General features: G+C 51.8%; 1 protein-coding gene across 1 annotated transcript in view; it reads left to right on the forward strand.

Annotated features, from left to right (window-relative positions):
- Positions 1-18,381, forward strand: part of LOC141419214 (uncharacterized) — a 35,081-nt gene extending 16,700 nt beyond the window's left edge. Inside the window, exons 3-6 of the mRNA XM_074061683.1 lie at positions 7,832-7,881; positions 13,507-13,591; positions 13,717-13,868; positions 14,808-18,381. Of these exons, the coding sequence (XP_073917784.1) occupies positions 7,832-7,881; positions 13,507-13,591; positions 13,717-13,735 (154 nt within the window). The 3' untranslated portion in view covers positions 13,736-13,868; positions 14,808-18,381. The remainder of the gene's footprint in view (positions 1-7,831; positions 7,882-13,506; positions 13,592-13,716; positions 13,869-14,807) is intronic.
- The last annotated feature ends 6,475 nt before the right edge of the window (positions 18,382-24,856 follow it).

Below are 24,856 nucleotides of genomic sequence, written 5' to 3' on the forward strand. Positions count from 1 at the left end.
CAGAGTTCTGCCTCCTGTGTCCGCATCCCCCCCCCCCGCCCCCCCCCCCGGCGAGTGAGCAATCGGTCTTGTTCCAGTAAATCCACTTGACCCACGAATGCCCCAAAGCAGGTCCGCACTTGTGCGTTCATGGGCAGCGTGACCAAAAAACTTGTGCCAGCCTTGGCGCTAGTTCCCACGAATTCGAACCTCGTCTGATGATTCTCTTTTTTTGTGAGTTCTGCCACTGCTGGGAATGTGGACTCACGTCCAGGCCCTGCCCAGCACAGGGTTTCATCCCCCATGGGGTCTTCTCGCTCAGTTACCGTGCCTGCCCTGAATCCAAGTCCCCACTCTTCCACCTCTTAGCCTGATGCCCCTGCCTAAAGTAGATTTTTTGATAGAATATTGTCGTTGTTCTGAGCTTCCTGGCAGCCAAGACAAAGAAAGCATGATGGTTTATAACCCTGCTCAAAAAAGAAGCTACCACAAGAGTTCACACAGGCGAACATTTTTTCTGCCTAAGGCTTATAAAATTTAAAGCTCCGTGTGGGAATGTAGCTCAGTGGTAGAGTATTTGCCTCCTACTAGTGTGCAAAGGTCTGTGTTCAATGCCCAGCACCAGAAAAGTACATCTATAAAGCTTGGTGATCATGTAGGTCGCCTGTGTGTGTTACAGGTGGGGATCTGGGCCCAGAACAGTTAAACGACTTTCCCCAAGGACATAAACTTAGTTATTAGAGCAAGGATGGGGACCAGTGATCCTAGCCAGTCCCCATTCTGTCATGACCAGCCTTTCCTCGCTTCTCAACAGGGACCATATCCCCACTGCAAAGCGCTTAGACGTGGATGCTGTCTTGTTCTTTTCTTTGCCCCCCAGTCCTTAGTGCTGGGCTGGGTTATCAGAGTGGGTATGTGTAAGTATTTGCTAAGTGAGTGAGTGAAACCTCTACTGAGATAAGAGTGCAGGTGGCAGTGGAGGTCCTGACTTCATTGTTTTGGGGAGATTTTGGTTTTGAATGTTGAGTTCCTGAGTCTATCAGTTCCCTTGATCTCTCAATACCCCCCTCTCTCAACACCTCTCTCTCTCTCTCTCTCTCTCTCTCTCTCTCTCTCTCTCTCTCTGCAAATGATGTGAACTGGGTAGTATATTTCTCCTTTAGGCTGTGGTCTGACTCCTAACTACCCTGTTGCATTATTGGACCTCATAGGAAAGGGTCATTTGTCCCTTGGGGGACCATGTTGTCAGTGACACCTGTAAATCCCTTTAGGTGAACCCTTTAGGTGCACAGTTGCCATGACACCTGGCAAACCCATTCTTTTGTCCTCGGTGGAGAGCTAGCCTCCTTTCTGTACCTGCCAGGTTTGCTTCCCATGGCGTAAGAATGTGGCCCAGTTTAGTAAATTTTCATGGCTTCCCTGGAAGGTAGGCTTTGAACCCCTGGTGTGATGACCTCAGGTGCAAAATAAACTTAGTGACCCTGCTACTGACATAATTCTCTGGAAATTTGTACCACAAAGGTGTCATCCCTGGGTGTGAGGTGGGGTGTGCTTTTTGGTGGGGAGCCCCTAATGCCAGAAAGGGTCCAGTAGATCCTGTCCAAATCCTAACTTGCTTTTGAGCAGAATGGAGAATGGGGGTGTGGGGGTGGGCAGCTTGCAGTGAAAGCCCAGCTGTGGAAGAAAAACAGGGTTCAGCTCCCCAGATTAGTTACTGTCTACAAGGATTAAAGGCCCCAAATAATGGCTGGCTTCTCTCCTCCTCTGTGCCAAGGGAAGACATGTAAATACAGCCGCACGCCAGCTTAGGCAGTAGATGTGTATAAATCGAATTTAGCAAATCAGATCATGGTTTAAATGCACTATTTAAAGCAGTCCTGCAGTGAAGCCTTTTACAAAGGGAATAATCATTTTGTGATGCTAATCACCGGCCTCCGATTTATCTCCTTTGTAAGTTCACATGTTGGTGCACTGGGTGTTCGGAAATTGGGGCGCTCTTGGGTAGGGCTCCAGTGATGGCTGTCTGCCTTCTCTTTTTGGCCTCTCATTTTAAATGGGTGCATGTCCTGTTTCTCACTGGGGGCCTCAGGATGCTTGCCACTTAGCTTGCTAGTTCTCATCCCTCCCACTCCTCTTTTCATAAACTGATAGAGCCCACCATTCAGCTGCTCCTGGCTCCTTTTCTGAGATTTTCACCCTTCCTTAGGGGGGGTGGGGAGGGAGTAGGGAGGGGGTGGGAAGGAGACACAGTCCTGCTGTTCCTGGGTGATAGAACCAACTCCCTCTCTGATCTGAACCTTCTTTTGTTTTCCCTGAGCTTCTGGTACTTCGGGTGCATCTTAAAGAGGGTCTCAGAGATGACTAGATACTTATGGGCCCCTGAATTCAGAAGGCAAATTAAATGCAGGCGCCCACTTGCTGAATAGGCAATGTCTTGAATGCTCTCCCCCATTCCCAGCAAAAAAAAAAACAAAAACAGACTGGGATGTTAAAGTGACTTTTCCCACAAGTTAAAAATCAGGAATCAAAGGAGAACCAGTCTCCCAATCGCTATAAAAGTGTTTTATATGCTGAGCTGTAGTTTCTTTCTCTGCAGAGAAAATGTAAGCGCCAGACCATCTGGGTGGGAGGGAAAGCATGAAGGGGAAGGGATGGGTCAGAGTGGAATAAAGGAATTGGGCAGGAAGCTGGGGGGGCTGCAAGGAGCCTGACCTTGCTTAGCTCACAGCCCTGATAGAGTGTCTTTGTCAGTGCAGGCACTATTGACGTGTTCCTCAGTAATTATGACTGTGTGTTGGCATGGCGACTCAGAGTAAGAAGACTAGAAGCGCTGGGTAAATGCACGACTTGTTCCTGCCTTCTAAAGCAGAGAGGCGCTTTTGTGGGTAGTTCTTCCAGGGAGACGTGGTGGAAAATTCACCAGACTCGGTGCTGGAGTGTGGGTATTTACACGTCATGGGAGCCAGGTGGCTGTGAGCAGGATGGCACAGAGGCTTCTACAAGACTTGGTTCTGATGCAGAGGTCTCCCACGCCTCCCTCTGGTTCCTTTCTGTTGTCTTTGTTCCTCGGCCTTGTCATGTCAAGTAGGGTCCATTTCTACTCAAATAGATGTCAGATGTGGCCTCCTTGAGTTTGATCATAAAATTACCTATCTCATAGGCCATGGCTGTACGTTTGGAGGCTGAGAGGTAAGGCTTTTGGGCCCAGCTAGGGGCAGAGTCTGGAGCCTCCCTTTCTACTCTGCTGCCCCTCCCAGAAATACTTGAGCCATACCCTCACCCAAAAATGGGGAGAAGTTGCTACAGTGGAGACCTGTGTGTCCTGTCCACCAGACATGTGCCGTTAATCTCAGGAAATGTGGTCAGTGTGGCACATTGAAATGATGATATCTTACTAAATAAAATAGATCGCTGAAATGACCTGTTTCTTCTTACTTTTTAATGAGGCTTCCAGAACATTTAAGATTATGCATGGAGCTCACCTTGTATTTCTGTTGGACATCTCTGATGTCCAGCTAGAAAACCAAGACTTCCACCCCAGTGCTCAGCAACTGATTTGCTCTCCCACATCAGGGGCGCCTCTGGCCGCAGACAGGTCTGCTAGGTCATGGAAAAGCCAGGTGATGGAGCTAGGCCTGGGGGACTTTTAGGAGAACCCTTTCAATAGGTAGTCTGCCTCAATCCTCGGAGGCAGAAGCTGTGGCCTGAATCTACAGGCTACCATTGTGTTTTTCAGCATTTAGGGTGGGTGCAAGAGGACCAATGAGTAACCCCCTGCCCCCAGAAGAGTCTTTGGATGCAGGTTTTCAATGTCCCAGTGGTGGGACCTGCTCCCCCAGCAGTGTCACTCTGACGTGTGGGAAACACTGGGCAGGGGCAGTCAGCCATGTGTCCCAGGCTCTGCAGAAGCCCCTTTGGGAAAGTTTCCTTTGGCTGGAGGGCTCCACTGCCCCTCTCCTGGCCGCCCCTCCTCCCCGCAGCTTCTGCTGCTGTGGGAGCTGGAGCTTCTGGACGCGCCTTGGCTCACAGCCAGCGTCTTCTTGGAGAGGACTCCTGGCCTGGCTCCCTGCCAGGCCTTCTGTCTTCAGAGAGGTTTCCTGGGGAGGACAGGGCTCATCCTGCTGTCAGAAGGCAGAGGGGCCTCGCTCAGCCTTCTCACCTTAGAGGACCTCAGGCTGTGGAGCCAGTCTTGCTTTAGGCCCCTGCCCCTCTCAGAAACCCCAGTTTCCTGCCTAGGAAACCCAGGAGTGGGCGAAGGGTCTTCCAGCTCCACTAAGCCATGAGTTTATGAAAAGCAACTCCTCCCATGAGCTTGGAAGGTGAGGATGGGCAGTCAGGAAATCATAACAAACCCAGATAAAGGAGACAGGAACCATCCCTGAGCACCTGCCAGGCTGTGCTAACACAGCCTGCCCTGTCTCCTTGGAGGCCTGGCTCTTGGGGGAGAAGCAAGAGTGGTCAGTGTAGTCTAGAGTCTGCCCTTCTTATCTAAGCCAAATGCCGTGTGGGTATTGCATGGGGCGAGTCTCAGAAGCTAGTTCTGAGGTAGGAGGGCGTCTGAGTCCCCAGTGAGCCCCTGTGTATCAAAGAACCAGTCCGGGCTTTGGGAGGCAGCATAAGTTTGTCTGGATTGCCAGAGGGTGCTCTGTAGTCTCCTGCATCAGCTGGGAGAGGTTGATGCTGGGCCCCTGGGAGCCTTGCTTCCATTGTCCAGGTGAACCACGACCTTACTGTGCCTCAGTCGGTAAAATCAGTGTGGCTTAGGTCTACCAGCCTTCACACAGTGCCACAGGACTGTGACTGCTCAGGGTGAGGGTAGGCCTTTGCTTTCTGGAGGACAGAGGGGTGCATGGCTTCTGTCTTGTCCTTAAGCAGAGAATGTCAGGCTCCCCTCCTGTCTGCCCAGGTGAACAGCATAGTACCTGCCAGCTTCCTAGGACAGGAGGGGTGGCCGATAATGCTTCCGGTAGTGTCATTTCCTTGGCAAGTGCTACAGAGAGGGAGAGTAACGAGAGGAAGATCTCAAGTTTGCTGCCACCCCTTCCCTGTGAGTCTGGAGCTTCCTGTACCCCGTTTCAGTCCATACTTCCTTCTGTTGTTGGATCACAGGCTTTGAGATCACAGTGGTGAGGCAGAGGGAGTGTGGCTCAGTGGGAGCCAGGCTCTGGAATCTCTTTGACCTATTTCAGACACCATGGGCACACGGTTTCCCCTCTGTCAGCATTCCCATCTGCAAATTTGGAGATAGTAATACGTGCCTAGTGGCACTCAAGGAACATCACTTGGGGCTGGGGATGTAGCTTAGTGGCACAGCAGTTGCCTAGCATGTGCAAGGCCCCGGGTTCAACGCCCCCCTCCCCACAGTATTGCAAAATAAGGAAAAAGCACAGTAGCTCAAGCTTGTAATCCTAGGTATCTGGAAGGTGAATATTGGAAGAATTTCAGTTGTAGGCGAAAGTTTGTGAGACTCCATCTCCATCTATGGCTGGATGTGGTGGGTGTGCACCTGTCAGCCCAGCTATCCAGGAGAGCAGAAACAGTAGGATGGAGGTGCAGGCTGGCCCCAGGTATAAAGTGAAACTCTATCTCAGAAATAACCAATGAGAAAAGGGCTAGTGGAGTGACTCAAGCGGTTGAGTGCCTTACTTGCAAGCATGAGTCCCTGAGTTCACCTCCCAGAACCACCAAAAAAAGAAAGAAAGAAAAAGCAGTATCAGTGTGTATCACCATCTCACTGACGTGTCACATGTTTGTCATGAATGAAATCCCTGAAAGGGGCTGAGTGAGGGACCCAGCTCAGCTCTGTCAGTCACTCTACACAAGTCTTGGTGTTTGCTGCCATTCATAATTTCCAAAGCACAGGGAGAACCCCCGATCTGCTCCCTGACCTCTAGGAGCTGAGAAACCAGCTGTGAACAACCTAAGGGGCACACATTGAGGGCTAGTTTGACTCAGAGCCTGGGAGTTAAGAGAAAAGGAATTTGTTTGGAGCGGAAGCACCAGAGAAGCCTCACTGTATCTAAACAAGTTTTCTCGACTATCAAGAAGCCAGAAACAGGGCGTCCCTGCCAGGGCGGAGAACTTCCCGACCAGAGAAACTCAGAGGTGGGGGTGGGAGGACAGAGAGGAGTTCTACTGGACTGGGCTCAAGATTTGGGTACAAAACATCAGGTCAGATGGTAGAGGCTGAGAATGACAAGGTGGGGAGTCAGCTAAGGGAACTGGTCTGGTCACCATGTGCAAGATGGGTGGCCCTGCGCCACCCAAACCAGCTGGATCTGAGTGGGCACATCCACCCTGTGCCTGTCACCTCATGGTGCCTGGCCTGGACCCCAGGAGCTCCTGGAGCCATTTCTGAGTTTGCAGCAGAACTGTGGAGCTCAGGAGTTGGAAGTCTTCCCACACACTGTCTTTTTTCCACTGCACTCATTTTATTCACTCAATGTTTGTTGACCGCATATTATGTGTGAAGCAAGGCCTTGGGGACACAGAAGAGGAAACCACAGTCCCTGGCCCAGCTCCTTAGTGTGTGTAGTGTGGAATTTCAGATATCCATCCAGATCGGGAAGGCCAGACTGAAAGTAGGGAGTGCTGAGTTAGCTGGCAGGGGGTGCGTGACAGTTATCATCAGTTCGTGACTTCCTGTCTTCCCTGCCCCTCCTCCTGCCCCCCAAACCTGGGGGAGAACAAGGTCAGAGGCCATTCTGTGCTTTGCCTTTGGTGACCTTAAGCTGTCATTTAACTTCAGCTAGAACTTTAATTGTCTGTACTCCAGTTGGTTTCTATAGTGTCTTCTCTTCATTTAAAAACAACTTTGATCTTAAGAATCAGAATATCAGTAACCTGTTGAGATTTACGTGCAAGACCAGTTGGAAACACCTTGAATGCAATCAAATGATAAGTCACACCTGGATGAATTCATGTACCAGTTTCTCTTCTTTAGAGGAAAGCAGGTCCCGTTCAGAGCACCACGTCTAGCCTGGTACTGCTCAGGCTGGCTCCTGTCTGTAGATCCCAGCAGGCAGGCCTGCATATAGGTTGGCAGGGGTGGGCACCCAGCCACTTTCTCTTCACACTGTGGATTGGGGCACAGCCCATCAAATGAATCCATCAGTTGTAAAGCCCTGTCACTTGCATCCTAGGAAAAGAAAGGGCAGATAGGTTTCTTACTGTTCCTGCTCCTTTGACAGTTTTGTTGTTGGGGTTGAGTGTGTGTGTGTTAGCAAGGCAAACTCTTAGATATTGCATAGTGATTGTGCAGGATGTAGGAGGGAGCGTGCCACTTTTGGCTGCATGGAAGGTGGTTCTAGATCTTTGAATGGAACTCCAGGTTATTGGCCATCAAAAACCTCAGAGGGGAAGTTCCTGTCCCCAGCTCCGTTAATGGGCTGGCCCAGTGTTGCCGGTGGACAGAGTGCATGGGACCGGCTTTCTGCTATGAGCAGATGAGAAGCAGATAGTGGACTCTGCTTCTGAAACCTTCAGCCTTTCCTTCTGTAGAAAGACCAGAGAGGTCAGGGTGGTTTCACAGGAAGACACAACATGATCTGGGTTCTGTGACAGGGAGCATTGGGTCCAGTGGATATCCAGTGAGCAGGTAACCTCGGCTCCCTCCTCACTTCCCTTGCTTAGATCTCCTGGAGGTGGTTTAGGGAATGAACGTCCCATGCACAGAAATGAGCCTTGGATTTAAACATGGCAGCCAGTTGGCAGCACGTGTTTTAGTCACAAGGCCATTGGGAGATGTTTCTTCTAGGGCAGAGCGGTGCACCGACTCTGTTCTGGGAAGCCAGATGCATGGTTGTCCTGTTTGATGTTTGGCTTCTTCTCATGTCCCTTGTTTTTATTCCAGGACAGGCTCAAGAGTCAGAAGACAGAGGAAAGAGAAGCAAGAGTCCAGAGGTGAGTCCCTCCTGCACAGATCTCCAGCCACACACATGCATTCAATTCTTTCCAGCGGCTGTTCCACCCCTTTGTGTGATGTATTGATGTGGCTGTGGCTGTAGCTGTAGATGGAAGGCCCAAGGTACAGCTAAGTCTTAGTTACTGTTATTTTTTTCCTTTTTTTTTTTGCAGTACTGGGGTTTGAACGCAGGGCCTCACGCTTACCAGGCAGGCACTCTACCACTTGAGCCAATTCTGCCAGCCTTTTTTTGCATTGGGTATTTTCAGGATAGGGTCTCCAAAACTATTTGCCTGGGCTGGCGTTGAACCATGATCCTCCTGATCTCTACCTCCTGAATAGCTAGGATTACAGGCGTGAGCCACCAGTGCCTGGCTTATTTTTTTCCATGATGGGAGGACATTAAAAAAAGGGGGAAGTCAAGTGTGGTATCTTGCACTTCTAGTCCTAGCTACTCAAGAGATGGAGGCAGGAGGATTGCTTGAGCCCAGGAGTTCTAGGTCAACCTGGGCAGCATAGCAAGGCCCCATCTCAAATGACAAATAATAAAATAAAAAATTTAAAGTAGAAAAAGGATGTTACTCTCCTTCTTGGAACCAGTTGTCTGTTAGGTTGACCCATTTAAAATTTCTTTAGTCAAGTAAACAATCAAATATTGTTTGTTTATAGGTTCGAGCTAATGCTTTTGCATTACTCTGAGCAGGTGGAAAGGAATGCCCCCAGAGCTCAGTTAACCATTTGTGTTCTTCTCCATCCTATAGTGCCCTTCTCAGAGTTATTTTAACAGCAGGGAGACTTCACTGCAGCCTACCGATTGCACTAAAAAGCAAAACTACCCTAGCATGTTTCTACTTTGCCCCAATCCCAGGACATGTCATCTCACGATACAGGACAATTAAGATGACTTTTGAACACTCTTTTTTGTCTTCTTTAAAGCCTCTGGCTAGCTCATCCAAACCTGACCAAGAGCTGAGACCCGTTGCAAACTTGCCCGTCTCTGAGGCATTTGCTTCTATCTGGATGCCCAAAATGGTATTTTAGTTGGCTTTCTGAGTCTCTGACGGCCATCCCTGGAGACTGTGCAGTGCAGGGAGGACAGGGAGGACATTGCTAGTGTGCTGACTCAAAGCCACTCCATAACCTTTTGGCCACCCCAGTGCTGAGCGGCCAGCGGCCTGAGCTTCTGTCTGAATGCGCTCGCCACCCGGCATTCATTACACCATTGTCAGTGCGTGTGTCTGCGGCTGCCTCTGGGTGTGTGTGTTTCTTTTTGTGTCTGCGTGTCAGTGTCAGGCTGTTTGTGTCTATTTATGTCGGCCTGTCTAGGCGAGCTCAGCGACAGGGAGCTGGCGGCGGGGGGGGGGGGGGGGGGGGTGTTGGGAAGAGGGAGGTATTTCAAAGCTTCCAGCTCTCCCCCTTGGGGACATCAGGAAATGGGTATAGATGCACGTTTATAGGGTTTTCTCCATGCTGCTCGTTATGTGGGGGCTGTAGCCAAGTGTCTGGCCAGGTGTGGCATGAGCAGCTGTCTGGCCGGGGGGAGCCCCATCTGCTGCGAGCTCACAGACTTGCCTTCCCTCCCGCCCGCCATCCATCCGTCCATGGGGAGCCTGTCCCTTAGCAGCCCACCGTCTTCTCTCTAATTTATTAGCTGGGAAGGAGGAGAAAATGAAATGTTGCCTGAAGACAATGGCCCAGACAGCAGGTCCCACCCTGCACAGCCGCCAACACCTCTCCCCCCAGCCCTGTCTCCTCCACAGTCGGGTCTGCGCTTTACTCTGCTAAGCCTGAGGTGAGAAAGAAAAGAACCCCCAAACCACTCTCTACCAGAGGTAGTGGCACATTGATGGAGGTTGGAGCCAGAGTTTGTATCTGCTGGACCAAGAGATTCAAGTTCCCCTCATCCACTCTGGGGCCCTCCCATCCCTGAGTCCCAAGACCTCTCCCCAGTGCCCAGCCAGGAGGGCAGAGGAGAGGGGCCCAAGGCAGCTGCAGCGACTGTATTAGTAAACACTTTCCTGGGTTCCCATTTTCTTCATGGGCCCCCCCACCCTTCTCCACTCCCCAATGCCCCTTAAACACTCCCCCCCACGCCAGCATCCCCCTTCTGCGGACTGCACAATGAGCTCATTGTCCCCGGTGTGATTTGAATAAGGGATCTGCAGGCCTGTTCCCAGCATTGTCCAAGGGGCTGGGAAAGACCCCAGCGCAGGCAGGAGGACCAGACCAGACAGAGACAGATGCCTAAATTAGCAACAAAGCTTTGTGCAGGTCCCCTGGACAAGGGCTCGCCTTGTTTGCGTGGACTGGAGGGTGTGGAGCTGGCCGGCTGCTTGCATGTCTCCTTATGTTAATTAGTTTTGCGTGCATGTCTGAGAAGGTGCCAGGGGAGATGTGTTTGCCTTTCCCCCCTAGAGGGGGCCCTGTTTGTGGCTGGCCAGCTTGGTCTGGGGGCTGTGGAGCTGCGAGGGGGACTGGGGAACCAGGATCTAGGTCTTGGTGGGAAGTCTGGGCACCCACAGACTGTTGTTCTGTCCCTTTGCCCTTTGGAGAGTCTGGCCTTGCTTTCCGCCCATACTCCTACACATCTGAAAATTGGTCAGCTCTGACTACAGGGAACTCACTGGCTTCCACCCAGACCCAGGCCAGTGCCTGTCCATCTGGCAGTCTGTCTCGCGCAACACAGGGCCCCTCGGGACCGGGCAGCAGAAGCGGCCAGTCTGGGCTGTCCTCTGTCCCTGAGCCAGATGGCCAGTCTGCTTATCTCATTATGGCCTCCCCTGTCCCCAGACCCTTGCTGCCCATGGTGGGCTATGATCTTGTTTGGGATATGGTAGAGAAGCTGCCTTTTCAGCCCATGCAGAGGCCTGGCCTAAAAGGAAAGTGGTCTGGTAACCAGGGCACAAGGCACAGCCTTGCCACTGGCTCACCTTGGGACCTGGGATGAGATGGACCAAAGACCCCCTAACCCTGAATCGCCCCCTTTACACTGGCAAGATGCATGAGCTGAACTTTCGTTCTAGCTCAGAAAGTCTGTGATGGCGGCTACAGTAGAAACCATTTGAAACCTGTGCACAGTGACAGGAATGGAGCCGTGAATTCTGGCAAGAGATGGAGGTGCTGCAGGAAGAGCTCATTCTCATCTCTGTAGACACTCAAATGTGCACCTGTGTTTTCAGATCAGGAGTGGGCAGAACCTTTCTTCTTTCCAGGTCCCCAGAGCCCCCAGTCCATAGCCTGAGAGCTTCTCTGGCCCTCACGCTGCAGTGGTGGGAAGCAGACCCTGGCCCAGCAGGAGGGCTTGGCCATGGCTTCTGTGCAGCTTCTGGAAGGAGCTCAGCTACTTGCTGGGGCCCTGGGTGTGGCCCAGTTGTCTCCTCCAGGCCCTGGAATGGGGTACAGGACTGAGACGGCTGCATGCCTGCCAGGCAGAGCAGGTTTCTTAACAGTTTTTTCGTGGGTCATGCTTTCAGAGTTTCTATGTCTGTAGTCCATAACCCTCCCAGAGCTTCAGGAGGTGAGGAGCAGGCATGGAATGGTGCATTTCTTGGTCACTACACGGGTATCAAGATTCAGTGGCCAGGGGACCTGACTGTTCTGGGTTTTCCCTTGTACTCAGCTTCACTGGCTTTGCCCTCTTTTCACACAGCCTCTGGGTTAATTGAAAGTCTAAGCTGTGAACTGCTCACAGTCCACGTTGTATGGTAGAACTTCCAGTTTCTTTCTGCCCTTTATCTTGGATGGAGCAAGCCCATCCTATTCCTTGCAGTCCTGACAGGGGAACTTCCCTGACTGCGTGTGGGTTTTAAATGAGTTGGATGCCTTTGGTTCTGGAAATTCTGAGGTCTTAGGGAAAAGCTTCCAATGCCCAGGTTCCCCCTCTTGTCCCTTCTTTGCCAGCCTCCCCCATCTCTGATGCTCCCTTCCTCTCTTTCCTGAGGTGTGGTAGGATAGATATATCTTGTTCTGGAATAGGCAGTTGGCCAGAGGGACCCACAGGGTGTGCTGCTTCTGGTGGCCACTGAGCTAGCAGCAGTGGGCCTGGGCCAGCCCTCCATCATGCACCCTCTACTCCTTATTACACTGTTTCAGCCAGGTCCTCACACCAGAGCCTTTGCTCCACCCAGACCGGCTGCCTTCCTCTGGCCACCTCTCTCATCTTTCTACTTTTGTTCCCCTTTTCCTACCCTTTCCCTTACCTCCCTGGGCTGCTCCCCACTCAAGCTAGATGTCTGGCAGTGAAGTCAGCTCAGTGAGGAAGAGTACAGAGGTTAGGAACATGAGCAAAGGGCCCACAGTACGGGTGGAGAAGAGACAGCAGCAGGGTCTTGGGGGAGTGACCACTGCCCTCCCTACTCCTCCCTACTCTTTGCTGCTTCAGCTGCCACCTCAGCTCTGAGCTCTGAGCTCCTTAATCTGGTGATCAGTGTGGTGCTGGGGGTGGGCTGGCAGAGGCTTTAGGAGGTGACAGGGGATCTTCAGAGTCTCACTCTGCTAACAGAGCGTCTCCAAGCCGGGGAATCACATTCCAAGCGCAGCTTCCCCTCTGGAGGCAGCAGCCCCTGCTGGGCTGGACCCCACAAGAGTGGTGGGTACCCAGTGGAGTGCTGAGGCACAGGCTCTACACATGTTCGGCAGGCACCTTGCTCTTTCTTCCTCAGAAGGAAAGTTCCCAAGATTAAGGGATATTCCAGCCTTTTCTGCACAACTAGGGTTTTTTGTCCAGTCACTACCCCGACTTTAACCAAGTCCCCAAATCTTCTGGCTGACAGTCCCAGTTAGAAGAATCTGTGTCACAGGTAGTCACTCCCCACCATCAGCCAGGAGACTGCTGTCAGAGCTGATGGGGGTGGAGCTTTGTTTTAGAACTAAGCAGCTGGGAGAGAAGCCAGGGAGTTAGGGAATTGAGGCCGGGATGCTGAATGCAACCAAGTCCAAGTGCCTCTAAGGCTCCTGGCTCAGCAGGATGGGGCAGAAGCTTGGCTGGAGAGGAGGGAGAGTGGAAGAGATGCTGTGGACACAGGCCCAGCCCGGGATCACTGGGTGGTTGATTTCTAAGTGTCTTGGAACACTCCTCCCTATGGAGTTACTTTGAGGAGGGCCAGGCACACAGGAATGGAGGTGATTTCCTTCCCCCTTAGGTGTGGGGCAGATATGAGGAGTTGAATTTCTCAAGGCTGTGATTTGGGGGGCATGGGGCAGTGGGGATATTCAGAATATTGAACCACTACATCCTGGGCACTAACCATCAGCCCAGGGAGGAGGGTACAACTGGGCTGAAATACGGTCATTTATCTTTGTGTCTCGCTGCTCCATCACGCATGTGTCTGTTCATCGGTAAAGGCACAGATAGCCCTCCAGGGCAGCTTCTGACAAGGTCACGGGATGAGGATCCCTGGATCTTCTTTCTGTTCTCAGTGGGTCAGGTCTGCCTGGCATGGGGCACTCTGTCTGACCTGGGAGAGGTCAGGCTCTGTGCTGGCTGCAAACTTGCCCTTGGACTCTGTGGGCAGCTTCTCCTAGAGCTGTGTCCGTCCTCAGGCCCCTTCTCAGTGGTACTGTGGGCCAGGATTAGGGGGTTTGTGCACTCCAGTCTACCTTCCTGTGTCTGTTTCTCCCTCCAGGGGCAGTTGTGAGTTCCTGCTATTTGCCCGTGGAGGAGAGATTTGATGCTGGAGTAATGTGGAGCCAGTTCTTTCCAGCCTCAAGGTAGCATCTGCATCTAGCCCCAGGCTTTTGGAGGCCACCTCTGGACATGTGTACTTTGACAACAGTGGTTTTGTATACCTGACCTTTCTCTTTGCCCTTATTGGGCGAAATCTCTGCCTTTGAAGGCCCAAGGAAGCCTGGTAAAGAAACAAAAGCATAAGAAGACATAGATAGCCTCACTTAGCTGGAAGTCAGAGGCTTGGATTCCAGCCCACCTTCCTAGAGAGTGGTCTTGAGCAAGCCATCTCCCTTTCTGGATCTGGAAAAGGAACAGTAGGTAAGATGGTACCCAAATCCTCTCAGCCCTAACATTTTATAATTTTGGAGTTCTTCCTGTTTTTTCTTCTTTGTTATCTGCCAATATACCTACCCTCAGCTCCCTAACTCCCAGGGACTCAGCCAGCCTTGTCTTGTTCAAGCTGCTCTGGAAAGCAGGAGATGCCTCCCAGAGCTAGAAAAATGAAAAGCCACCTCACTGTTAGCAAGTGACATGGGACTGAGAAGTGACCTGCCCTGGAGCAAAGCTTGGGCCAGAGAGCATAAGTCTCAGCTGGGTGTGTACTGGCCTGCAATCTGGATGGCTTCATCTTCTTCTCTAGTTCCATCTGCTGTGATCAGTGTCTGTCCTGGTGGCCTCAGGATGGGTTTGCAGGATCTTTGGGACTTTTCCTGGGCCCAGGGCCTTTAGACTTAAAAGCGCCAAACCCTAAGTGATCTGTTGCTGCCCTACTTCTTAGTGTCCAGCACCCCCAGTCAGGTGACTCTGCTACTGGTACAGCTGAGACGGGGGCGGGGGCGGGGCATACAGTGAGGTGGGCATGGGTTCATGGTACTTGTATGACTGGAGTGAGTCTAGGCCAGTGCTTACTCTCTGAGCCTCTGTTTCCTTAGTTCTAAAATGAGAATAACCACACTTTTCTCAGAAAGTTGCAGTGAAACACAGAAATAATACAGAGAATTCTTTGAAATGGCACGATTGTTCTCCATCTCTTAAACCCAGCTGAACCCAGAGGCCACAGATCGACAGAAGCCCTTGACTTTTCTGACCTCTTGCCTTCCAGTTTCAGAACTGGAAGAGCTCCTCCCTTGCCCGTGTCCCTTCTTCTCCAGGGGACACAAATACCTAGTTTCAGCCCTAATAATACCTGAATGAGATTTACAGGACACCTTCCTCCCCAGAGTACCTAGCTTCTTACATATTATTTCTTATCTTTAGATTGTCCTGGGAAGTGATGGGCTAGCCTCTTTTCAGCTTATGGAAACAGACAAGAGGAGTGGTGACTCTCGCCAAGGTCACGGGATTGAAATAAGGAGCCATGGAACGTCATGGAAGGGTTACAGAGGAAGATGCAGTAACTGCTGTCCTGAGGCTACAGTGGACAAAGAAGGAGACTGTCACCTGGGACTTGGAAGGAGATCTGGGACAATGTGCTTCAACCCTTCCCACAGGACTTTGCCTTTGACTTGTTGGTGCAGCATCTCAGCCATCATTTCTGCCCTTGCCACACCCTCCAGCCTGTCCTGGGCTGACGTGCTATGGAATGTCCTGGCCTGGCCTCTGGCGAAGAGAAGCTGTTCCACGCCTGGAAGAACGAGACACTGGGAAGTTGCCAAAGGAAGGGGCTCCAGCCTTCTAGGAGTTAATGACTCCCTCTCCCCAGCTGTCCTCCCCTTGGTGCTCCTCTTCCTCCCTCCTCTTGCTCACAGCAGGCAGGGCCTGGACCTGGGAGCCATGCTGCTGTGCTGTTGCTAGGGGAGCTGGGAGGCAGATCTGAGCTATGCAGGGAAAAGGCCCAGCCTGTCAAAGTGTCTGAGATGAACCGCCGCCGTCCCTGTGCAGCTGGGCGCAGACGTGTCTCGGCTCTTGTTCTGTGCCTGAGAATGGCGAAGCCCAGTGAGATTCAAGGGCAAACTCGCTATTCGTTACTCAGGGGTTCTTGATGCCCTGTCTCTCCCAGGGATGGGTTCCCCCCATTCCTTTTTCTCTCCCTCTTGTGACACATTCCTGGGTGCCTCTGGTGAGGACTGTACACCCTTCTCCTGCCCAACCCCCCTCCACACATGCCTCTGAATAAACTGCCCTCAAGGAGACCAGGCAGGACAATGGCTTCAGGAAACCACTCAGGCGGGACCCCAGCCACACTGGCCTGCCCTGCTCCCCCACCCTCTGTAGGCCCCACTCTCCTGTGATTCAGGACACCTTTGGGCCACCAGCTTGCCCAGGCCTGGATAGGAGGAAAGCACTGGGCACTGTCCTAAGGACAACAGACCAGGGCAGTACCATCCTCAGACTCTTTGTTGCTTCTATCTCACTGGCTGTTTTATTCACTTCTGTACCACATGTGGCTATTTTAATACACTCTGAAATACTGTTGGTTGGAAAGTGTAAATTGTATAACGTTTTCTGAAATGTGGTAATGTCAAAATGTAAAAGGCATATAAACTTGGTCCCAAACAAATTACACTACTGGCAATTTACTCTGTAAGAATAGTTGTAAAAGTTCCCAGGATCTCCTGGGATTGTTTCTTTTTCTGGGAGAGGTGATTCTAGAGTTTGAACTCAGGGCCTCGTGCTTGCAAAGCAGACACTCTACCACTTGAGCCACACCGCTGGTCTGTCTTGCTTGGGTTATTTTGGAGATGGGGGTCTCACAAACTGTTTGCCCAGACTGTCCTCGAACCTCTGTCCTCCTGATCTCCGCCTCCCAAGTAGCGAGGATTACAGGTGTGAGCAACTGGCTTCCCAACCAGAGTGTAAAAACAGAAATGAGCCAGCAGGTGTTATACTGTGGAATCCTGTGCAGCTGTACAAGTCAGAGTGGTAGGTTCTACTTATGAGCTGATACAGAAGACTGGCCAGTACATATTCTTGGGCAAATGTAATAAACTGCAGACCAGTAAGAGAGAATGATCTTATTTAAAAGTCAGCCATAGGGGCTGGAGCGCAGCTCAGAGGTAGAACATGTGCTTAATACAAGAGGACCTGGGTTTGATCTCCTGATGCAGGGTGGGGTGGGACATGCCGGCCTTAAGAAGTATGGTTATGTATGGTTGAGTTCAGAAAGTATGTTCTGGAGGGTTTCCTCTGGGAAGTGGGGATGGAGGGACTCACCTAAACCATTGTGTTTTCTTTCTGTGTCTGTGAAATGCTCTTATTGAATACTTTTATAGCTCCTGTGTAACGAGCTTCACTTCTGTCAGCCAGCTCGGGGAAGACCTCCAAGAAGATGGTGGTGACATTGCAGGAAAAAGCATCCCAGAATCAATGGTGACCTCTGCCATGGCTTTTTTTTTTTTTCTTGTCTAATAATCTCATACCATCACCATGGATGCTGTTAATGCCTACCAAGTGCCAGATTTATTTTTGGGTTTTGTTTTGGGTTCTTCCAGTTTCACCTGTGCGATAGAGATTGGTTCGTTGGACAGGCTCCTTGGTGAGGGGCAGAGTCAGAGGCCTGGAGGGGTTAGGGAAGGTCAGCTCTCCTTTCTCACACCTCAGCACCTCCCCAGGAGCTTCCCGTTTTGGGGTGGAGGCCCTTGTAGACCAAGGTTTGCCACACGGTGGGCTGTAAATGTAAAGATGCCCCACCTGCTTCAGCCCAATGGAGGTGTCATTGTGCAGGGGGTGGAAGAGTGGACTGCGCTGTGAAAAGCTCTATTTGCATAAGCAGCATGAGTCCAGAGAGAAAGACATCACCGAGGCAAAGCCGGGCCATGTGCCAGCACCGCCTCTGTCTTACCCCTGAAAGAGTAAATTGCCTGGAAAGTGTGAGGGCAACACGGAGCGGCAGAGCAGGGGTCCCCATCGCACAGAAGCCTGCAGAGTCCTCCATTGGACACCGGATGGCCTGGGATGGGGAAGCAAAAGTGGAGCAGTTGAGCTGCCTAGAGGGATCTGGGAAACCCCGGGGGTCTCCTGGGACCTGGGCAGCAGCTAAGGTCACCCCAAGTTGTCTGCCTGGGGGATTGGGGAGGAAAGGTTAAGAGCTACAGTTAGGGCAAGGCTGCCTGGTGCCAGGTTGAGCTTTGGTGCTGTGTTCAGTGATTCTTCATAATTTTGTGAGCTGTGGGTGCCACTGGCACAGTCCTCATACAGATGAGGACATTGAGGCTCAGAAAAGTTACGTTAAAGGTCCCAAGTCACACAGCTAACAGTACCAGAACTGAGACTCAAAACCAAGTGTCATTGATGGCTATGGCCTGTACTCCTAACCCCAAAGAAATCCTTTCTGACTGGGTCACTTAAAGGAAGCCCCCAGAGCTAGGCAGCCTCAACATTAACACCTCCCTGCCAAGTCACCTCTGGTAGTCCCTTGCCTGGGGTCTTCTCCCAGTTCTACCTAATGCTGTTTACTGGGATGTGTCCAGCCTTGGACACTGAGCACTGGGGCGAGAGGGGGAAGGTACAGATTCCTCATACAGGTGTGGCGGGGTGGATCGGGGCTTTGGTTAGCATTGCTGTTAAGTGGTACAGGTGAGAGCTCCTGCCTTCTGCTGATTAATGCACTGGGCCCTCACTTCTTCCTTGGGGTCCTTGCCTGAATGAACCTAATGGGAAAGTCAGGATGCTCCTGGCCTGTCTCTGTGCTCCCCAGAGGCTGGCCTGATGGAGGTACAGGAAGCAGAGATGGCACCCAGGAAGCTTGAATCAGTAGGACTCTTCCAGGCCATTCTGTCCCTCCCTATGGACGGTCCAGAGGGAAGACTAGGGCAAGTCTGTCTCTTCCTGTCCTTGTGTTCCTTCTGTCTTTCTTGCCCCAGCCCACAGCAAATAAAGATTCCTTGCTAAACTTTCCCTGTTTCTGGTCAGTTTTTCTGGGTGGATGTGAGTGAACAAAGTAAGACTCAGCCACTAGCAAAGACAGCAACACCTGGTGTCCTGAGGCATGGGAGGAACTCTGGTACAGATGGGGAGAATGGAGCCAGAAGCTTCACAAGGCCTTGGAAAGTCTGCGCCTTTGACCTGGGCTAGGGTCATCTGGGTAAAGAGAGGAGGGCTATGACCAGGCAAGGCCTACCTTGCTTTGAGGGTGCTAATTATAGGTGCCCTGCCCTGGAAAGAGGAGTCCTGGAGGCTCTGGATTAGGAACCAGCCTTCCAGCTAAGTCTCCACTGGTGTCTTTTCCTTTAATTCTCACAAGGATCCCATAAGACAAACCCATTTTACGGACTAGAATGGACTTACAGGAGGAATCCTTCAGCACAAAACCCTTTCTCACAAGGCCTTTGAACACTCAGACAATTAACTCTTCTGTGCCAAAATCCTGATCTAGTGCTTGTCCATGTTTGCAATCATGGTCTAATTCTCAGACACTGGGGTGCATAACTGGTCACTGTCCTTATTCCTAGCTAAAGAAGGGAGAAGTGAGGTCCGGTAAGCTCTCCAAGGTGGCGGTTGTGGGTGTGGGTGTAGCCAGGATGCCAGCACAGGTACAACGTCCAAATGCCAGGCTCACCATGCTTGCTTCCTTAAAGGGCTAGTGACCCATCAGCCTGGTCCTGCCCTGCTACCCAAAAGAAAAGTCCTTACAGCCGCCCAGACCGAAGTTTAACCGGAGCCCAAACCACTGGCTGGCAGGCTGCGCTGCCTGGGGCGCCCGGCTCTCCCCCCCGCAGGGCGGCAGGCTGGAGCCTCGGGGCACCGGGAGGAGCCAGGACCCCAGGCAGGAGGGAGAAGAGTCGGGGGCGCGCGGCACAAAGAGCTTTTTATTCAAATTTGTTTAGAGTTTGGCGAATTTGCATGAAAAATGTGTGAGAAAAGCCAGCTCCGGTGACCTCATCCGCACCTGCCATTAACGTTCAATTAGCCGCTGAATAGTGGCTGGCGACGCGACGTGCTGAGAATCCGGCCTGCCCCGCGCAGCTCGGGCTCGGATCGGGGGTGGAGCGGAGGAGACGGGCGCACGGCCAGCTACTCCTGCAGGCCCCGGAGACCTTGTCGGAGGGGACTTTCCAAGGGGACACGGGGACCCCCTCGAACCCCAAGGCAGTTTGGGGCGCTCTGGGGCCCTGGGGATGCCGAGCTCCCTTTCGTGCGCGGAGGAGGGCGGGCTCGCCCCTCCACGGATGGAAGCTGAGCGCACGAGCCCGGTCCCAGCCCAGACGCGTTTCCTCGCCACCTTCCGGACAAAGTGTCAAGTACAAGTTCAAGTTCAGGACCAGGCCTTGGGTTGGAGCGGGGGTTGGGGGGTGGGGGCTTCCCCAGCCGCCTTTGTTCTCGGGGATAATCGCTCCCTCGCCCCCCCTCCCGGGCGGGGCGCCGCAGATACCCCCGCCCCGCCCCACCGCGCCCCACAGGAGACGCCTCCTCCCGCCGGCGCGGCGCCTGTCCCCTGGTCCCCGCGACCCCGCTCAGGGCCACCGAAGGGTCTGGGGGGCTCAGGGTGAGGCGGAGGGGGGTGGCGGGAAGCGCGATCCGAGCCCGTGGGAGCCTCCCCAATCCCTCAATCCCAGCGGCAAACTGCACTTGGTCGGACGGACGCCCGCGCGGAGGTAAGAACCCTTGGCGGGGTTCGCCCCGCACCCCTGCGCCCCGCCCCGCGCCCGGGACGGTGCCACCTGGAGGAGCGCAGAGCCGCTGCAGAGCGGCGGGGAGGCTGGACCTGCGGGGGGCGGCTGCATCTCCAGGGCTGGGGCGGGGGGAGTAACCAGGCTTGAGGGGGTGGACACAGGGGAGAGGGGTGCCCGCCTCCCCCAAGAGCATCAGGCTCACCCACCTTTCCTCAGCTAGACTCCTGGCCTCCACTTCTGTGTCTCTCTGGCTCTGGCACTTTCCTTGCCTTTTCTTAGATTTTGGCAGGAGGGTACCCCAACTAGAGGCTAGCCCCCCAGGCCCTGATGCCTGTCGGGGAGAGGTGAAGAATTGTGTGTGTGTGTGTGTGTGTGTGTGTGTGTGTGTGTGTGTGCAAGCGAGCGCTCCCGGCTCAGCAATTAGGGAATCAGCTGTGCCCACACCGCCCATCTCCTCACCCCTAGCACCTAAATCCCGGGCTAAATGGTGGTGGCTGGGGTGGGTGCAAGATGGATCATGATCTAGTGGCACTGTGTGTGTTGGGGGGGGGCTTTATTCTGCTTGTAGGACCTCAAGCTATTCCTGGTACCTGGTTCTGCAGATTCTATGAGGGGCGGCGCTCACTGCCAAGCTGAAAGGGCACCGAGGGCTGCTTCTGGGTGACCCAAAATTGGCCCCCTGCTGCCTTTCACTCAGTGCTTGATTTGAGGTCCTTTATGCGCGATGCTCGAAGCATCCAACACCCATGATCCTTGGTTTCTAAAGTCATAGCAAGTCAGAAATAGCAAATTAGAAGCGTCCCCCCTCCCCCCACAGCTGCACTGCTCCACATCTGTATTGCTTCCCCTCTTGTCTGGTTCTTCCCCAATTTCTCACTTCTGGGATTTTATCCACACAGAAGTTCTTGCCCACAAGAGTACACTCCTCTCAGTCAAACTTTGGCCAGTGCCTCCTCCTTAAGGAAGCCTGCTCAGATTCCCACCACCTCTTTCCCTCTCTTTGGCACCTTGAGCACAGAGAGGGTCAGCAGCACTGCCAAGTGCTTAGTAGATATTCAGTAAAAGAAATAATTTATTTATGGGTGAATTTTAAAAAGCAGACACACACAAATTTGAAAAGCATTGAGGATTACATTTGTTTTGCTTTTATTATTGACTTCAACATAAGAGAGCAGTCCCCAGGGATTCCTGGGGACCCGTGAGTTCTTGGTGCCATCATTTTTGAGGTCTCATTCACCAGCAGGGATCAGCAAGAAAAGGACAGTTCCATGTGCTCTGTTTGAAAGAAAGGAGAACATTCTATGCAGATTGTTTTAATATATTTTTTAAAGAAGTGGCAGAAGGGAGGCTTTTGCCTCCAAAGAGCTCTCCTTTCCACCTGACTCGGTCCCCCAAAGACTTGTAGGAGCTGAGGTGTCATGAATTGCAAGGGACCTTACAGGTTGTCCGAAAATGGAGACTGACCTACCTACCCATCTTTAGAATTTTGACAGTGTGTCAAGTCGCTGACATACAGATGGCAAAGGAGCCTGGGAAGATGTTTACATTTTTAAAAAAGGGAACCAAAACTTTTTTTTTTTTGGTAAAACCATCTGCAGAGATGGCTCCAGACTCTTTCTCTTCAGACCTGAGCTCTCCCCGATTCTCCCTGGATGGTTATGACTCCTTGGACAACCCACTGTTTTTTCTCCAAGGACCCCCAACACATGGATGGGTGAAATGAGGGCATTTAAGTCGGCCACTGTTTGCAAAGGCTGGTATTAATACTACCTGGCAATAGACAGGTACAATAGTGCTATTATTTATATATTAAGTCCTCCCAATTAAAGAAGGTGGATCTTGTTATTAGCCCCTTTAAATTGAGGTACAAAGAGGTTATGCAACTTGTCTTCAGCCTCACAGCTAGGAAATAGGTCCAGGTGGAATCTTAGGTAGTCTGTTTTCGATTCTGTGTCTGACTATATTACAGACGTTCTAACTTTGTTCCTATGCTGGTCATGAATGCCCCTTTACCCAAATCATATTTCATTCTGGCTCTTTTCCTTATGAACCCTGTCACTTTTGCCAAATCACTATTTCCTCATCCATAAAATGGGCTTGCCAGTGGATCCCAAGGACTGTGAAGGTGAAACAAGACATAGTAAATCTAGCCATGAAGCACAGATGTTATTGTTAATAGCAATCACCTTTAATGGCAATTTGTGTGTGTGTGTGTGTGTGTGTGTGTGTGTGTGTGGTACTGGGGTTTGAACTCAGGGCCTCACACTTGCTAGGCAGGCGCTCTGCCAATTGAGCCACTCCACCAGCCCTTTTAATGGCAATATTATTGTTGCTCTGCATTTTAAAAAATGCCCCTCCCCCTTCAGAAAAAAAGAAAATTCTGACCCAAATAGGTCTTTACATACTTAAAGCGAGCAGTGGGGAGCAGGATGGAGCCGGGATTATGGAATGACAGGTGCTCTGTCTGGCAGGGGGATAACCCAAAACCTCAGAGGTCACATGAATCCCTAATACCTTAAATACAGACATTAGAACTCTGGTTTCACCTGGGCTCTAAGTATTTTGTGGGGGGAGGAGAGGTTGAGAGAAAAGCCCTGTGGACAAGTGTGGGAATTAGAGACCAAGGAAGACCCCTACAGAGAGAAATCTTCCGCAAGTTCTTGTTTCCTTTCTTAGTTGTAGCCTCTGACCATCACCTCTTGATAGGAAATAATTAGGACTAGACCTTGCTACTGAAGCAGATCAGGTCAGAGGAATGCCTCTGCTTCCTTCGTTGAATTAATATTTATTCAGTGCTTGTTCTGTGTCAGACATTGTTTTAGCCATTGGGGATGCAGCAGAGAAAAAACTGAAAAAAAAAAAAACATGCCCTCAGGGAGCTGGCGTGTGCCCACACGGGCACCATTTGGCAGGATAGAGAACACAATAGTTCTGCGCTGTACAGACCTACCTGCCTCCTAGCAAGAAGTCAGTCAGCCTTCCTCTCTCACCCCTGAAAGCCAAGGACACACTGCTGTCTCCACCTGTGGGTGTTATTAAGGACACAGAGAGACTGACTCAACTCCTTTCCCCATCAGAAAAGAAGTGGTGGTGGCTGAGAGCATAGCTCAGGGGTACAGCACTTGCCGAGCATGCATGAGGTCCTAGGTTCAATCCCTTTCAAAGTCACACACAAAAAAAGGACCGAGGCAGAGACTCTTGAAGTGAAGTATCCATCTAGCAGTCAGCAGGCAGGTATTCTGCTCTCCCCACCCCTGTCCTGATGGAATGCTAGAAAGGGGTGGAAGGCTGAAATCCTGGCAGTGGACAAGGACAGAAAGGGTGATCTTCTGTGTTGGAAACCAAGAGGATTGGGAAGAGTTGAGACTGCATCCAGAGCTCCAGGCAAATTATATTAGCAGCTAACCTGTGCCAGCATGTTTTAAAGTATTTTAAATGTATCTGTTCTGTTCATCCTCCCCAGGGCCCTGTGAGAGAGGCATCACCGTTATTAATTTTTTAGAGATAAAGAGATTGAGGGACAGAGGCTGAATAAAGTGGTCCATGTCACATACTAGTAGGTGGCAAATCTGGGTGAGCGTGAACCCAGGCAGGATGGTTTCAGGGTGCATGTGCCTAATTCCAGGATCTCACTGCTTACCTAGAGACTGAGTTTCAAAAAGAAAAGTCCACTTCCCTGGGATGAAACCCATTTCTCTGCTGTCCTTAGAAAACTGCCAGTGTTTTCTTGTGGCCACTCTGTCACACTTCTTGAAACCCCAGCTTAGAGATGCTAGCAACTTCCTTTTTACAGCTCCCCATCACTTGGCAGACCAGGAAACTGGAGATGGGGAAGGGACTTACCCAAGGTCATTTCAAAACGGATGCCAGAACTAAATCCTGGTCTCTCACGGACCTCACTCACTGCTACTCTGGGGCCACAGGTCAAGAGCTGACTTCCTGACCAGAGACCCTTGGGGGGAGCCTGGCATTAGCAAAGCAAACCACCCTCCTCCTCCTCTGCAGAGGTGTCAGGTGGTCTCTAAAGGCTCAGAGGACTTGTAGCACTGAGCACCTAGAGAGCTGCGTGCCTGTCCTGCCCAGAGAACTGGTCCTGCTCTCCAGAGCCCTGCCTGGTTTTTGGGTATGCCCTCAGGGGAAAAATGATTTCCTAACAGCTTTTTGGAGCCTTTTCTCTAAAAAACCATTACCCCAGAGTCCGAGGTCATGGAGGTCATCTTTGTTGCCTCTCCTTACTCCTGGTGTGTGCCCTGTATGGGGGTGACAGTGGCATTCAACTGAACATCTTCCCCTAGGAGTGGCAAGCCAGGTCCCTATATTTACCCACAGGGCCCCCCTGAAAGATGACCCCATTCTTTTTGGAATTTTGGCGGGGAGGAGATATCATACACTACCTTGGACTTAGAATCAGAAACCCAAGAGGAATCCTGGCCCTGCCTCCCCCTGCTAAGGGATCTTCAAGCAATGGCAATCCATTCTTTTAGCTTCTGTTTCCAGTTGGTGGAAGGAAGTGGACAGTGCCTTCCTGGGAAGCGAGGCGGATGGGGGTGATATAGGAGATGTGACATGTGAAGTCACTTGGCAGAGGGCGAGGTGGGTAGGAGATCTCACTCTCCCACTTCACTGTAGTACTCCTACCCTGCCCTTTAACCACAAACCCAGAGAGAGGGTAGAGGATCAGGGGAGAGTTCCCCCATACAGGCTCGACTGTCTCAGGGCTGCCTCCTGCCCCAAGGAGAAGGGGGGTGCAGTGAG

Source organism: Castor canadensis, chromosome 19, assembly GCF_047511655.1.
Source record: "Castor canadensis chromosome 19, mCasCan1.hap1v2, whole genome shotgun sequence".
Lineage (NCBI taxonomy): Eukaryota > Metazoa > Chordata > Mammalia > Rodentia > Castoridae > Castor > Castor canadensis.